General features: G+C 36.3%; 2 protein-coding genes across 2 annotated transcripts in view; one reads left to right on the top strand and one right to left on the bottom strand.

Moving 5' to 3' along the window:
* The first annotated feature begins 5,756 nt into the window (after window positions 1-5,756).
* LOC101310982 (probable sugar phosphate/phosphate translocator At3g17430-like) lies at window positions 5,757-10,495 on the top strand. The gene is made up of 10 exons (XM_004297032.1): window positions 5,757-6,095; window positions 6,418-6,708; window positions 6,890-6,997; window positions 7,813-7,844; window positions 7,928-7,978; window positions 8,485-8,546; window positions 8,640-8,901; window positions 9,443-9,708; window positions 9,797-9,897; window positions 10,011-10,495. The coding sequence occupies exons 2-10, from the start codon at window positions 6,613-6,615 to the stop codon at window positions 10,164-10,166; spliced, it is 1,134 nt and encodes a 377-aa protein (XP_004297080.1). The 5' UTR covers window positions 5,757-6,095; window positions 6,418-6,612; the 3' UTR covers window positions 10,167-10,495.
* Window positions 10,496-11,765: 1,270 nt separating this feature from the next.
* LOC101310690 (novel plant SNARE 13-like) overlaps window positions 11,766-13,313 on the bottom strand; it is a 4,475-nt gene continuing 2,927 nt past the window's right edge. Inside the window, exons 5-10 of the mRNA XM_004297031.1 lie at window positions 13,101-13,198; window positions 12,807-12,886; window positions 12,661-12,717; window positions 12,490-12,582; window positions 12,320-12,394; window positions 11,766-12,236 (exon numbers count right to left, since the gene is read on the bottom strand). Of these exons, the coding sequence (XP_004297079.1) occupies window positions 12,135-12,236; window positions 12,320-12,394; window positions 12,490-12,582; window positions 12,661-12,717; window positions 12,807-12,886; window positions 13,101-13,198 (505 nt within the window). The 3' untranslated portion in view covers window positions 11,766-12,134. The remainder of the gene's footprint in view (window positions 12,237-12,319; window positions 12,395-12,489; window positions 12,583-12,660; window positions 12,718-12,806; window positions 12,887-13,100; window positions 13,199-13,313) is intronic.

Genomic DNA, 13,313 nt, shown 5'->3' with positions numbered 1-13,313 from the left:
TTTTTTTTTTTTATAAGTAAGAAACTGTTTTCTTAAATTAGCCAAAATCCATGTCAGCATTATTGATAAATAAAAACGTTGAGGTGGCTTATGCCACATCATTTGAGATTCAAATTTTGTAAAATATTTTGGTGTCTCTAGCATTACTCATGAAACTAATTGTGATTGATGTTGTTTACTTACCATAGGGAATTAGAATTAAACTAGTATAATTACTAAATTATCTTTTAAAAAAGTATGAGAATTCAAGGTTATTATAATTATGTGAGGATATTTTGGGTACAAAAAGTTATTCCGAAAGGATCATTCCCAAACCCACCTCCCCTCTTAGTATTACAAATCCGGATTATTAAGGAATCAATTTCGGGTTTGAAGGTGGGACCCATAACAACTCTTATTCCACCATGAGCAAGTAAACACATGAATTCTCATATCCCGTAATCATTCCCACACATTTCAATTTCATTCCAAGTAAGTAAACGTGTCATAAGATAGTATATGTCTAGTCTTGCATTATTCTCATATGTTCTGTATTTAGTTCTTTGAGCATTCCAGAAGATTAAAGAGAAAAACAACAGTGATTTGGAATATTAACCTTTGGACTTATACACTACTTTGAAAGTTGGAAAGGTGAGATTAGTCATCAAAGCAGAGAAAATAACCAATTGAAATTCAAAGTGATTAATTACCATCATTAAACACCCCACCTAAGATCTCTTGGGGAAAAAGAACAGTAACCAAAACCCTTTTCCATCATTTTGAGTGTGAATTAAGCTAAAAGCATAAACCTTTTTCTTTTTTCTTCATGTATATATAATAAGTTTATTGGCCTTGCTCACGAGTAAGAAATGCAAGTATGGCATAAAGTGGATACTGGATAGTGAAAAATTAAGCATGTATAGCAATTTGATTCAAACTTAACCTTATATTTTTTGAGGAGGAAACTTAACCTTATATTGGAATATGATGGTTACAAGAATCAAAATCTGCTTACAAATCTAATCAGAAAATTTCATTAGCATGTCAACTCAAAATGACTAAACCTGAATAATCTCTCAACCAATACCCACAAAGCTCATTCTTTTTGATACGACCCACATAATCTCATTGATTAACTCAAATGTTCTATATTATCAGGTCGAGCTTCAAATGACTGGACAATTCTCTTTTAGTTTGGGTTTATATAGCAAAGAAAGATAAACCCTAGTTGTGTTCTTCCCCACACCCATATATAATTTGGTGACTTTTGCCTTTATGCTTTTGATCCACAAGTCGGTAATGCTTAGTTGAAGAAAACAACAAATACATTCCATGTCCAAAGATCAAAGATCAAAGAACAAATGCATTTTCAATCTACCTTTTACCTTAAAATAGTGCAGGTTAGTGTTTAAATTGTTGTCATTTAGCAGATAGTGTCGGTCATGGGTTTCAATAATATAACCATACCCTTTGAGTCCTAAAGTACTAAACAATTAACCAAAATCTAATATATCTTAACCAAAGTAAATACATGCAAGTTAAACTATTTATAAGAAATAATGTAATGGTGTATGATCTCGCGGAGAATATATACTATGTTTTGGAGTATGTGATGTTTCAGTGTTGAGAAACAACTCACCGGAGAAGTTGTTAGATACACAATTTATACAAGTACTAAGAGAAATTTCCACTCAAATTTTGCATTGTCTTTCTGTTCGTGCTACCAAGCTCCAACAAAACCAAAGTCAACTTCCAAGGACATGAACTTGTATCTAACCAAAAGTATGATATACAATGTGCTGTATAGATTCCTTACCCTTCCCTCTACCCTCTACAAAGGGTCCTCATGTCCTATATTTTGAGGGCAAGCGTGATATATATATGGACCCAAATATATTCCAAAGTTAAATAATTAAGGTGTAGAAATGTCATGTAGACAATGGTCAAAAACATTGTATACATGTTTGTTCTATTTGATCAAAAGAATACAAAAATATACAGGTTGGTTTGGATTACTAAAATAATTATGTATACTATACCCGCCGCACATATAGATTTACCTCCAATTATGTTATGGAGCCAAAGTTGAGAAGCCAAATGATTTGTAACAAGAATCTTTTATTTGATTTGCCAGAACCAAAACCCTAAACCCTTTATTTGATTTGGGCCTTTCTACATATGCGTCTACTGAATTCATTTCAGAACTATAGCCTCACTAACTTCACAAAGACACCCAATTCATGTGTGTTCAGAAAGTTACACTCTCATGTTCTTAATTATATAGTTATTCGATTCACAGCAAGTATCAAGTACGATTATCCGATTTTTAACCCTAAATTGCATGCATGATTATTGCGTTGCGGAAACATCTGTACAGTGCTGAGAAATTTGCATATCAGTTGTTGAAACAGCACAATCTGTTTCTGGTTGTTAGGGGGTGGCATCAAGTTGTATAATGATGATATAATTATTGCATAATCCTCCTTTTTTTCTTTTTGTATTGTCTCCTTCAAGCTGCTAACTGAGTATCTAGAATCTGATATATCAGATAAACTATATGCACCTAACTGTATTAATCCTTTGAGACCTGTCACCCTCAGAAATTCTTGTTCAAGGGATTCATTCCATTCCCATTAGAAACCACAGTGAGAAGCCCACTTCCATTGATATAATCACTTATTTTATGGTTGCATATCTTGTCCAGAACTTGGAGCTAGCACCTTAAGAATTAAAGGTGAAGTTATCTCTTCTCTTTAGATCAAAGTTATTGAACAATTTCTGATGACCCCCCAGAAAACTTTCTGAACACACATGAATTTGTGTCTTTGTGAAGTTAGTGAGGCTAAAGTTCTGAAATGAATTCAGTAGAGGCATATGTAGAGAGGCCCAAATCAAATATAGGGCCTTCAAGGTTCCATTTTTCTTCGTTTCTTTTGGTTTTGGCATCCCATGTTTTCCATTGCATGTTGGGAAAGCCAGTGTGTCAACGTCGAATGTAGGATTTGGCCAATTTTATGAAGGATAGATTTGCTTTCCATCAATTCAATCGTTTCTTGAGTTGGATGCTTGACGGTCAAGCAATCTTCTAGCTACTTTGATTAAAAAGATAGAAAGCTATCATATTCGATTAGCTTACTTAGTTCATGAATATGAACGCTTACTCATTAACTCGTGATGCTTAATCGCGATAATGCATGTAACATGTTTGAAAGACGGGATACTTCTATGCCCGTCGACCCATCATCAATGCGATGGATATCTTCACTTTGCTGGATCAACATTAAAACAGACTATCATGTCTCTACATTACTGTATTAGTGTATTTACCTGCATTGCTTATTAACTTGAAGAGATTACAAGAATACAGTGTCAAACTCGTATGGGGTATCTTAGATTCTTAGACCATCCATGAAGCTACATTTCAAAAAACACTTCGGCTGGAATCTGAGAACAACCTTGCAATACAACCAGTGAAAAGTTGGCTTAGGGATGATTCCAATATTATCATTTTTTTGTTTAATGATATTTGATGTTTCATGGTCCAACCAAAGATTCTAATCTGAGAACAACCTTGTAATACAACCAGTGAAAAGTTGGCGTAGGGATGATTCTAATATTATCATTTGTTTGTTTAATGATATTTGATGTTTCATGGTCCAACCAAAGATTCTAAATCGTATCCTCTTAATGACCATTCATTTCTTGAAGCAAAACCCATGCATTTCTCATGTAATTCCACCGCTTTATCATCCACAGATTGAATCTGATTTAAAGCTCCAAGATTTGATGGTATAAACACAAGCCACCAATTGAAGCAACGAGAAGCTAGAATAGTTTCCAAGCTAGATTTTAGAATCTTAAAAGTTACTTCCATTCAACTAGTAAAAGTTATCATCGATCTATCTCCAATCATTCATTTTATAACCCCCGGTCTCTTATGAACTAGTGATAAAGTAGTATGGGAATTTCAGACCCTTATAAACTCACATGCAATGTCTCATATTCCTGATATGGGATTGATATCTCAACATGTCTCCGCACGTGTGACGAATTTTCAAGCCTAACACGTGGACAACATTTGGGTGACGTGAAGTTCGTGTGGCCATTGGGCTTCACATGAAAGTGGGTAACCCGCTCTAATACCATGGTAAAGTAGTTTGGGGTTCATATCCAAAATCAATTGGCAATGGGTGGAGTGGCCCAAACCCTTATAAACCCACAAACAATGTCTCATATTCCCGATCATATTCCTGATGTAGGATTAATATCTTAACAACTAACATGTTGTTTCTACATATGCTAAACTAAGGTCTAAAGTCTAAACCCTCGACTACAATGACATAATTCTTTTGTTCGAGATGAAATTATAAAATTTTCGGTTTTAAAGTAGATATATAGTCTTTGACATAGGCTAAACCAAGGTCTAAATGACATCATCATCTTCTGTTCCACATGAAATTTACAGATTTTCGAGTCTAAAGTAGATAGTCTTTGGCCCTCCATTACAGATACTGGTGTGCAGGTGTACAGGTGAAGTGAATTAATTACAGAGATGATGATGAATCAATTGTACTAGTGATGAAGAAGAGTGACTAGACATGGAAGGAGTCGGTGCAGTGTGGAAGAAGTGGTGAGAGATCAAAAACGTTTGTACTGTGAGCCCAAGAAGAAGATGGAGACCTAGCCTCTGTAGCTCAATGATGAATGATGACCATGCATTTTGACCATTTGGGATTTGTTGTGATCTGTCCTGGAGTAGTTAGGATGTCGTTATGTCATAAGTCATATACAGCCACAGCAAAACCCAAAATATGTACCAACCACAGTTTGCTGATTGCACTAGATGTTCAATATGGATGGTCTAGTTTACTTATCCAACTTGGCGACTTGGATTAAGGGATGATGCTAAGGCTTAAGCTTGGCTTTATTCTAATGATGATAAATTGGGATGTCAATATGGAAAGAGAAAGGTGAAGTGAACATATTTTTGATAATCCACGTTCTATAGGAGAGTTAGAATTGAAATTTCAAGCAAACATAATTGTCAATCACCCTTCATTTTCATAACTTGTAAGGTAGCCATAAAAACAAGTAAATTAGAAAACCATTATCATCAAATAAACAAAAACTTATGATTATTTTATTATTTTTAACTCATTTTAGATGTTATTCCTCTTTGCATAAATGTTATCTAACTACTAAGATTACAAACTCTATTGTCGTCAATTAAACATTTTACCATTATTTTCACGAGTTCACGAGTGACCTTTCTGAACTTGTTTTCCTCTTTGAGATATACAAATGAGCAAAAAATATCACATGCGTTTTACTCTTCTCATCTATGATCTATACATAATTGATAAATGACCTTATTTTTGAACCGTTTAAGTTCATAATTGATAAATCACACTTATGAATGTCTTAACAATTTTCAATATATCTGAAAATTTGAAGAAATAATATACTCATAAATACCTATAAACTGAATGATCAAGATATAAATATAAGATCAAAAGGTAAGATAAGCCGAAAAATACTCACCAAGTTCTCAATTTAAAAATTCTCACTAGAAAAACTTCCGAAAATGGAAATACCATTCACATGGGCTACGGAGAAGGAAGAACGATATCGCGGCCTTCTAGTGGTAGAAAAAAGAAAGAAAAAGAACTCACCCTAATAATCCGTGGGCAGTCACAGACAGAGACAGTACTGGTAGTAAGATACATATAAGGAGCTCATCACAAGGCCCAGATTACGTTTTTATTTGGCTATGGAGTTTGGTCTGGTCTTCTTACACAACTGAGAAGGCCCTTTTAGTTTTGTCAGTGTTAAATTTCTGTATACCTCTTTCTTCTAATTCAGGCAACCCCAGTACCCACGTTCTCTCTGATTCATCGATTACCCCACAAACCAATTTCTCTTCTTTCTTCTTCTTCTTTAGTTTTCCCAACACCATATTTATTGCTGCCATTTTCACCCACCACTCTCTCTTCAGCTCTTTCAAACTGTGCAGCTTCCCCCTGATTCGACCTTTCCTCTATATATTTGACTCTGGTTTTTCCCAAGTGGGTTGTCTTCGATCTCTTAAAAGAAGCGTTCTTTGCTCAGATTCAGAGGTAAAGGTCTTGAATTTGATGTGGGTTTTGCTTGCTGTATTATAATCTGAATTGGGTTGGTCTCATTTCGTTTGTTTGGGTCTGTTTCAGATCTGCCATTTTGTTTGTTTGATTGGGAAAAGGTTGCTATTTTAAGTTCTTGATGAGAATGACGTGCCCATTTGGTCAATCTTATACTTGCTTCAAATTTATGCTGATTTTGTACCATTGTTGATTATATCAGTAAATGTGTTTGGTGCTTTCCTTGTTGTTTGGTTTAGGTTGAGGCATTTTGATTTACGTTCAAACAAGAACACTTTGCTCACTGTGACTTTGATTCCAGGTTTGGAGCATTGTAGGTATCTGAATCGGAGCAGCCATTGCAAGATTTGATCTTCTTACGAGTTGTGTAATTGAGGGCATGCGCCCTCTCCTGGGATTGGATCACCTGGTAGCATTGGTAGTCTGAGGATTGAGATTAGTGTAAAATGGTCTGAAGGCAAGAGACACTCATACATTACTCATTTGTCGAAAGCAAATGTCAGGCAAGATGATCAACAGACCGTTGCTACTGACTTATTTTTACCTACTGATGTATGTTCTGCTTTCGTCTGGAGTTATATTATACAACAAGGTAAGGCCTCCTCGTCAATTGGTTTGGTACATCTTGTCACTACTTTTTTGCATGTTTGTATTATCTATGTCGTAGTCGATTATCTGTTACACACCCAACAATGTTCTAAAGAGCCAAACAGAAGCCCTGAGCTATAATCTCCTTGTTTTGGTGATGATCTTCTGTATTTATTTCTTTGCAGTGGGTTCTGTCTCCGAAATACTTCAATTTTCCATTGCCCATAACACTTACGATGATTCATATGGGGTTTTCTGGATTGGTAGCATTTTTTCTTGTTCGTGTTTTCAAGGTACGGCTGATCTCTTACTTTTGATATAACATATATGCTCTCTTATATGTGTTAATCACTTTTTGTCATAGTGGTTGATAGTGGATACCTCTATGTAGGTAGATTAGCATGTAGACAGGTAAAATTATTCTATTCTATCATTTACAGTGATGCTGTGGTGTTCTTCTGATGTATTGCTTCCTGCCATTCACTTCTGCCCACTGCCAAACTATAAACATTGAAAATACACTCATACTCTCGCCACTTATTCTGAGTTTCTTATCTCCGTGACTGTTTAATAGTTCACATCACTTTCAGTACCCCATGATAGTGTCTGAGCTTCAAATTTTATGTGGTTTGCATCTGTTGATGTTATGTTTTGTTCTGACCATTAGGATCCTATCAACAGTATTTATTATTCAAGTAGCTAATACTTGAATGATCTTAAAACAGTTGCGTCTATATCAAGTTTAAACATTTCCCCCTTAGAATGATAGAGGGGGGCTGCCGAACAGGTACTGGACGAAGTTAGTCTGTGGTGGAACAAGTCATTTTAAGACTTTGTGAGTTGCTAGAATGAGATGATTTATTGAATTTCTATAAAACTTGGAAGTTTTATAAGCTGCTTATTTAAGCTCTTCAGTGAGCATACAGGCTCTGCGTGCTTGTTTGTGTTGGATCTCAAGCTCAATGTTGTTGATTTGCATAGCTACATGTGCTGTGCTCAGTTTGTTGGCATCTGCCATCTGTTTTTGTTGTGCATTATGAAACATTGCATCAGTGGCTAGTTATTTCATTATTGTTGGTCAATTCTTACTCCTTTTTTAACTTTGCAGGTTGTAGCTCCTGTCAAAATGACATTCGAAATGTAAGTGACTTTGGTTTTATTTGGGTTTGAATGTTTGAATGCGAGTCCAATTTTGTGTAGCTAATTGTTTCTTCATGTGGCAGATATGCAACGTGTGTAATACCAATAAGTGCTTTCTTTGCTTCAAGTCTTTGGTAAGTGCCGAAATGTGGTAACAATTGGACCTTGGTTTGGGTAATATATCTATAAGGAGCATGAATATCATGCATCTAATCTTCTTCACTTTTAAAACTGAGGGGAAAAGACCTTGATAGTTCTTGTCATATTTGATTAAGGCTTGCAGTCATGTTGTTTTAACTTTATCCGGTCTTATGCTTCTTATGGATAACACTATTAAATTTCTCAGAGAATGCGTACAAACTTGTGTGAATTTGTTTAGAACTTCAATAAGCAATTTCATCTTTCATTTTGTGGTCAAACAAGAAGCTTTTGTTTGGATTTGTTGAGCAGTGTCCCTTAGATGTTGACTTTGAGTTTATATTTAGGCATAACTACACAACCCGCTTTAGAAATAGTCAAATAACAGATACTTTGATTTGTGATTTGTTCTACCTTTCAAGAGTCGACACAAGGAGCTTCAAGCTTTATTTGAATATATGAAGTTCAGGCTTTATTGTAACATTCTTCTTCTTGATTTCAGGTTTGGAAACACTGCTTACTTGCATATTTCTGTGGCCTTCATCCAAATGCTCAAAGCTCTAAGTATGTGGCACATGTACAGAGACTCATCACATGCATCTTACTACAATAATATTGCTGATAGAATCTAACTCGTGTCTAAATATCACATTGCAGTGCCTGTGGCTACTTTCATCATGGCTGTTTTATGTGGCACTGATAAACCAAGGTGCGACGTGTTCTCAAACATGTTGCTGGTCAGTGTTGGAGTTGTCGTTTCCTCGTACGGGGAGATTCATTTTAACGTAGTTGGTACACTTTACCAGGTTACGGGCATCTTTGCAGAAGCCCTTAGGCTGGTCTTAACACAAGTCCTTCTGCAGAAGAAGGGTTTGACTTTAAATCCAATCACCAGCTTATACTACATAGCTCCATGCAGGTATCATATTTTGACGCTCACATTTATATGCATTGAACTATTACGAGTTCCCTTATTGCACACTCTTTTGAGGAGAACAACATATGAAGTGACACTTCAATCATATAACATCCATTGCATTCTTGATATAAGATATTGACCAAGGCTTACATTAGTTGGTAATGGAGAAGAACACAGGAAGTGGAAGTTTATTCCGTTGGCATTTTTCGGCTATTCTTGAGTTTATTAGTGTTGTAAATCTTGAATTCTGAATCTATAACTAGCATCATTTGGCTGAGATTCATAGTTTACTGGATGTAAATAGGGTTTTCTACTAGCACTTTATATATGCATGGTCCATCTTTGCAATGGGAACACTGTTTCTTTATTTTGACACACTCATGACGAGTTCTGCATTGCAGTCTTAACTGATGCGTGAGATTTAACAGTTTTATTGCCAAGGTGATTTTACATTGATGCATGTGAAAATGAAAAAGGGAAAATGACAGGCAGTCCATCACTTCAGCTTCTCATTATTATTTTCTTAATCTTAATATTGCAGTTTTGTATTCCTGTCCGTGCCTTGGTTATTACTTGAGAAGCCTGCTATGGAAGTTTCACAAATTCAGTTCAACTTCTGGATATTTTTCTCGAATGCTCTATGTGCTTTGGCTTTGAACTTCTCCATATTCTTAGTAATCGGTAGAACTGGAGCAGTTACCATCCGAGTTGCTGGTGTTTTAAAAGACTGGATTTTGATTGCCCTTTCAACTGTTATATTTCCAGAGTCTATCATAACCAGGCTGAACATAATTGGTTATGCAATAGGTAGTCCTCCATTCATATAAATTTGAAATCTACTGCACTGGAAGATTTTAAAATTTCAGTTAATGAGGTTGGTCAATTTCTTCTGCAGCGTTGTGTGGTGTTGTTATGTACAACTACATAAAGGTTAAGGATGTGCGTGCAACTGCATCTCAGCTGCCTATTGATGCTATTCCAGAGAGAATCTCAAAGGTTAATTTTCTCAAAAATTGATTTGCTTCCCTGACATGCCAATATTATTAAAATGTCTAGTGTTCTTGACTCCTAGTATATCATCTAACACTTGTATTCTCCATGCTGGCCAGGATTGGAAGTTGGAGAAAAAGTCTTCTGATATTTATGTGCCTAATAACGGAGGGGGTTTATCCTCTGATATGAATGTGGATGAAGAAACACCCCTAACTCAATCATCAAGGTTGTCTCATGTGGGACGTTCATCAATTGGCAGCCATGGTGCATGACTCATTAAGCCAGGAGATTAATGTTTGGAGAGGAAAATCCGGAGTCACAGTATGGGGGTTCTTTTTGCACTTTATTCTTTTCAGGGAAGATTTAACACGATTTGCTGGGGCAATTCATTGGTTTACATTCATTTATAGGGAGATGTATCCATGATTGGCCTGTTCAAATTCCAGTTGGTAGCTTAGGACCCATAGTTGTCGGGTGAAGAAGCTCACCATTGTTTTGTCGAGGCTCTTGATGAGAAAGCCTAGGTTTTTATGTCTTGACAAATGATACAGTTTTCTCTGGGCAGTAAAGTAGAAATCAAACATTATCCTACGGTTCGTTCTTTTCCGTTGGTTCTTTTTCTTGGGGGTTTGGTGGTTAAAACATGAACAGTAAATTATGATTGCTATTTATATGAAAATTATATTCTTTGCTTAAACTGTTGGACGGAATTAGATGAGATTTCTGCTTTCGAGGTTTGAATTCGTCGAGACTATAAGCAGACAACAATAGCATAAGCTGCTTCATTGCAAACAACTATCTCCCGCTTGAGCAGGGAAACACTTATTTTTGGACACCAGGGTGTTGTAATCCTTTTTTTTCCCACACTTCACCAAGTCAAGAACTCTTATTAGGTAAACTAGTGAATGCAATTTCCTAAAGCATATCCTGCTCAGTGACATTTGAGTTTGCTTGTTAGATATCGGGGATATTAGACTAGGTTTTACTAGTGCCATGATTCTTCTAGTAATTTCAGACAATAAAATCATTCTACTAATGAACAGTGCAAGATGTGATGTGTGTGAAACCCTGGATGTTTTGGAGACATTGCATTGGCATTTCAATATTCATACTTTCATAGTATTGTACTCCAAATTAGTGTGACACTGTAACCGCAAAGGTTTTGATCAGACGTGTATTATAGTTTCTCAGAACTACAAAAAAATTCCGGACTCGGTTATTTTAGAAAGAACTGGTCATACAATTTACTAACGACTCGGTTATTTTAGAAAGAACTGGTCATACAATTTACTAACAGATATCGTGCTCTTTGAAAGAAAACCGAGTGCATTGGCTTCTCCTGGATATTAGACTAATATAGAATGCTATGTACTATATAAGAACATCAGTTGTGCACTTGTGCTCTAGGTTTTGCTGGAGTCACTATTCGAAGCAAATTTTGTTGCCGATGAATTTGCTGCTTTAGCTCATGGTGCTACCACTTATGCTGTTTGGTTTCATTACCTTCCCTTTTTCATGTCCCCAGCGTTCCATTTGGAGCAGCTGGGAGGGGGTGTTGTAACAGGGTTTTTGTTGCAGTTTGGTGTTTTTATGTTTCATGAATCGAAAAACCTTCTATACTTCGGGAGACATGGCATTGGCATTTCAATTATTGTAGTATAGTATGATGAACTAGTCTGACATTGTAACCATAAGAAGTCATACACAAGATTACCCTCCATTTCCATTACAGAGAGGAGCATTTCAACACTTAAAATCTTGCCATTTCTCAGTTCAGAAAAAGGAAGATAAACCTGAGCTTATATGCTATAGATCGTTTGATTCATCGTTTGACTCATGATAGATTTCAAGAGGTAGAGTCTAGTAAATTTGGCAACATCACATCCCCATTCACCAGGTAGAAATTGGAATTACAATAGTGTGCATACACATTGAAAGAGCTATGTAACTGGACAGAGTAAAGTACATCATCTTCTCTCTATTAACTAAGATAATCTTGGAAAGATTACAGAAAGAACCGTGGTGGCATGCAAAACAAAGAGAAAAAAATGACTCGCATGTGATTTACATAGAGAATCACAAACAATATGCACAACTCAGGCAAGAATAAAAGTATAAATTAAATAAAAAGACCGATCAATGCCCACAAACTCATTCCTCTGAGCTTCCTCTCCATCCTCTAGAGTACGAATCGTAGTAGCCGGATTGGAAAAATTGAATTCTTGTATAACAGAAGGAATCTACTTGAACTGTACCCGAGTACTCAGAGACAAAAGCCTCCTTGCAGCTGGCGGTGCCAATCCAGGGATGTCCCTGATGTCCTTGTTGTTCGGGTTTACAACCTGAAATGTTCACCACACCTTACAGTTAAGTACAGAGAGGTGCTGTATTGGTTTATCGTAATTAGTAAAAGAATCCAACATACCTTCACAATAATAATTGCTATTACACCACAAACAATAAGCAGAAGGAAAAGCATGATACATTTATCTGTTGCCACCTGAAAATATTGAAAAAGCAAAAACAACAGAACATCAGTTTTGGATGGAATACGTCAAACGAGAGCATATACAAGGGGGTAAAATCTCAACTGACCTGCCGGCCAATCTCTTTCACAAGCTGGGTGGCCTTCTTGATTGAGAACTGAATTGTGTCCAGCTCATTGACAATGCGGCCCATTTGGTCAGTCTGCAGGATTTAACTCAAACCATATTAGGGTAAACTCTTTGAATAAAACATTACAGAGGTAAAAGTGAGCATACTTACTTGGCCCTTCAAGGTAACAGCAGTTTGAGTTCCCACTTCGATTGTCTGTTGAACAGTCTATAGCACAACCAGAGTTCAGAATGCTGGCAAGGGAGACAATAGGCAAATTTAAAGTATAAGTTCTTAGTAAAAAGCTAGCTACTCACCTTTTTAGACCGTTCAATGACCTGGTCCGTCTCATCCATTGTTTTCATCCCGGAATTGATCAGTTCTTGATTTGACATAGCTATCAGAAAAATATGACAGAAAAATGTGGTCACACAAATAGCTTATTTTTACAGAAAGCCACTAATTAAAGCAGCCAGACTGATTTACAAAAAGGGCATGGCTGAATAGCATAAAATGATCAACGGTGACAGGCAAGAGAAGTATATAGGCAAAAGCAATTCCGTAAATATATCAAAACAAGCTCATGGATATGTAGAGACAGATGATCTCACTTGATGCCATTTGAACATTGTCATCAGCTGTTGGTTCACTAACTCCTGCTCCCATATCAAAGAGTTCAACCTTCTTGTTTCCAAGGCTGTTCATATACCTGCAGATCAGCCAGAATATGAGATCTACTTTCAAACTTTAGGTTCCCAGAACATGAAGACCAAAAAGGTTTTTAGGAACCACCGGCTTTCATACTGATACTAAACTCGTGGATT

Source organism: Fragaria vesca, linkage group LG4, assembly GCF_000184155.1.
Source record: "Fragaria vesca subsp. vesca linkage group LG4, FraVesHawaii_1.0, whole genome shotgun sequence".
NCBI lineage: Eukaryota > Viridiplantae > Streptophyta > Magnoliopsida > Rosales > Rosaceae > Fragaria > Fragaria vesca.
This window is presented reverse-complemented; position numbering and strand designations above follow the sequence as displayed.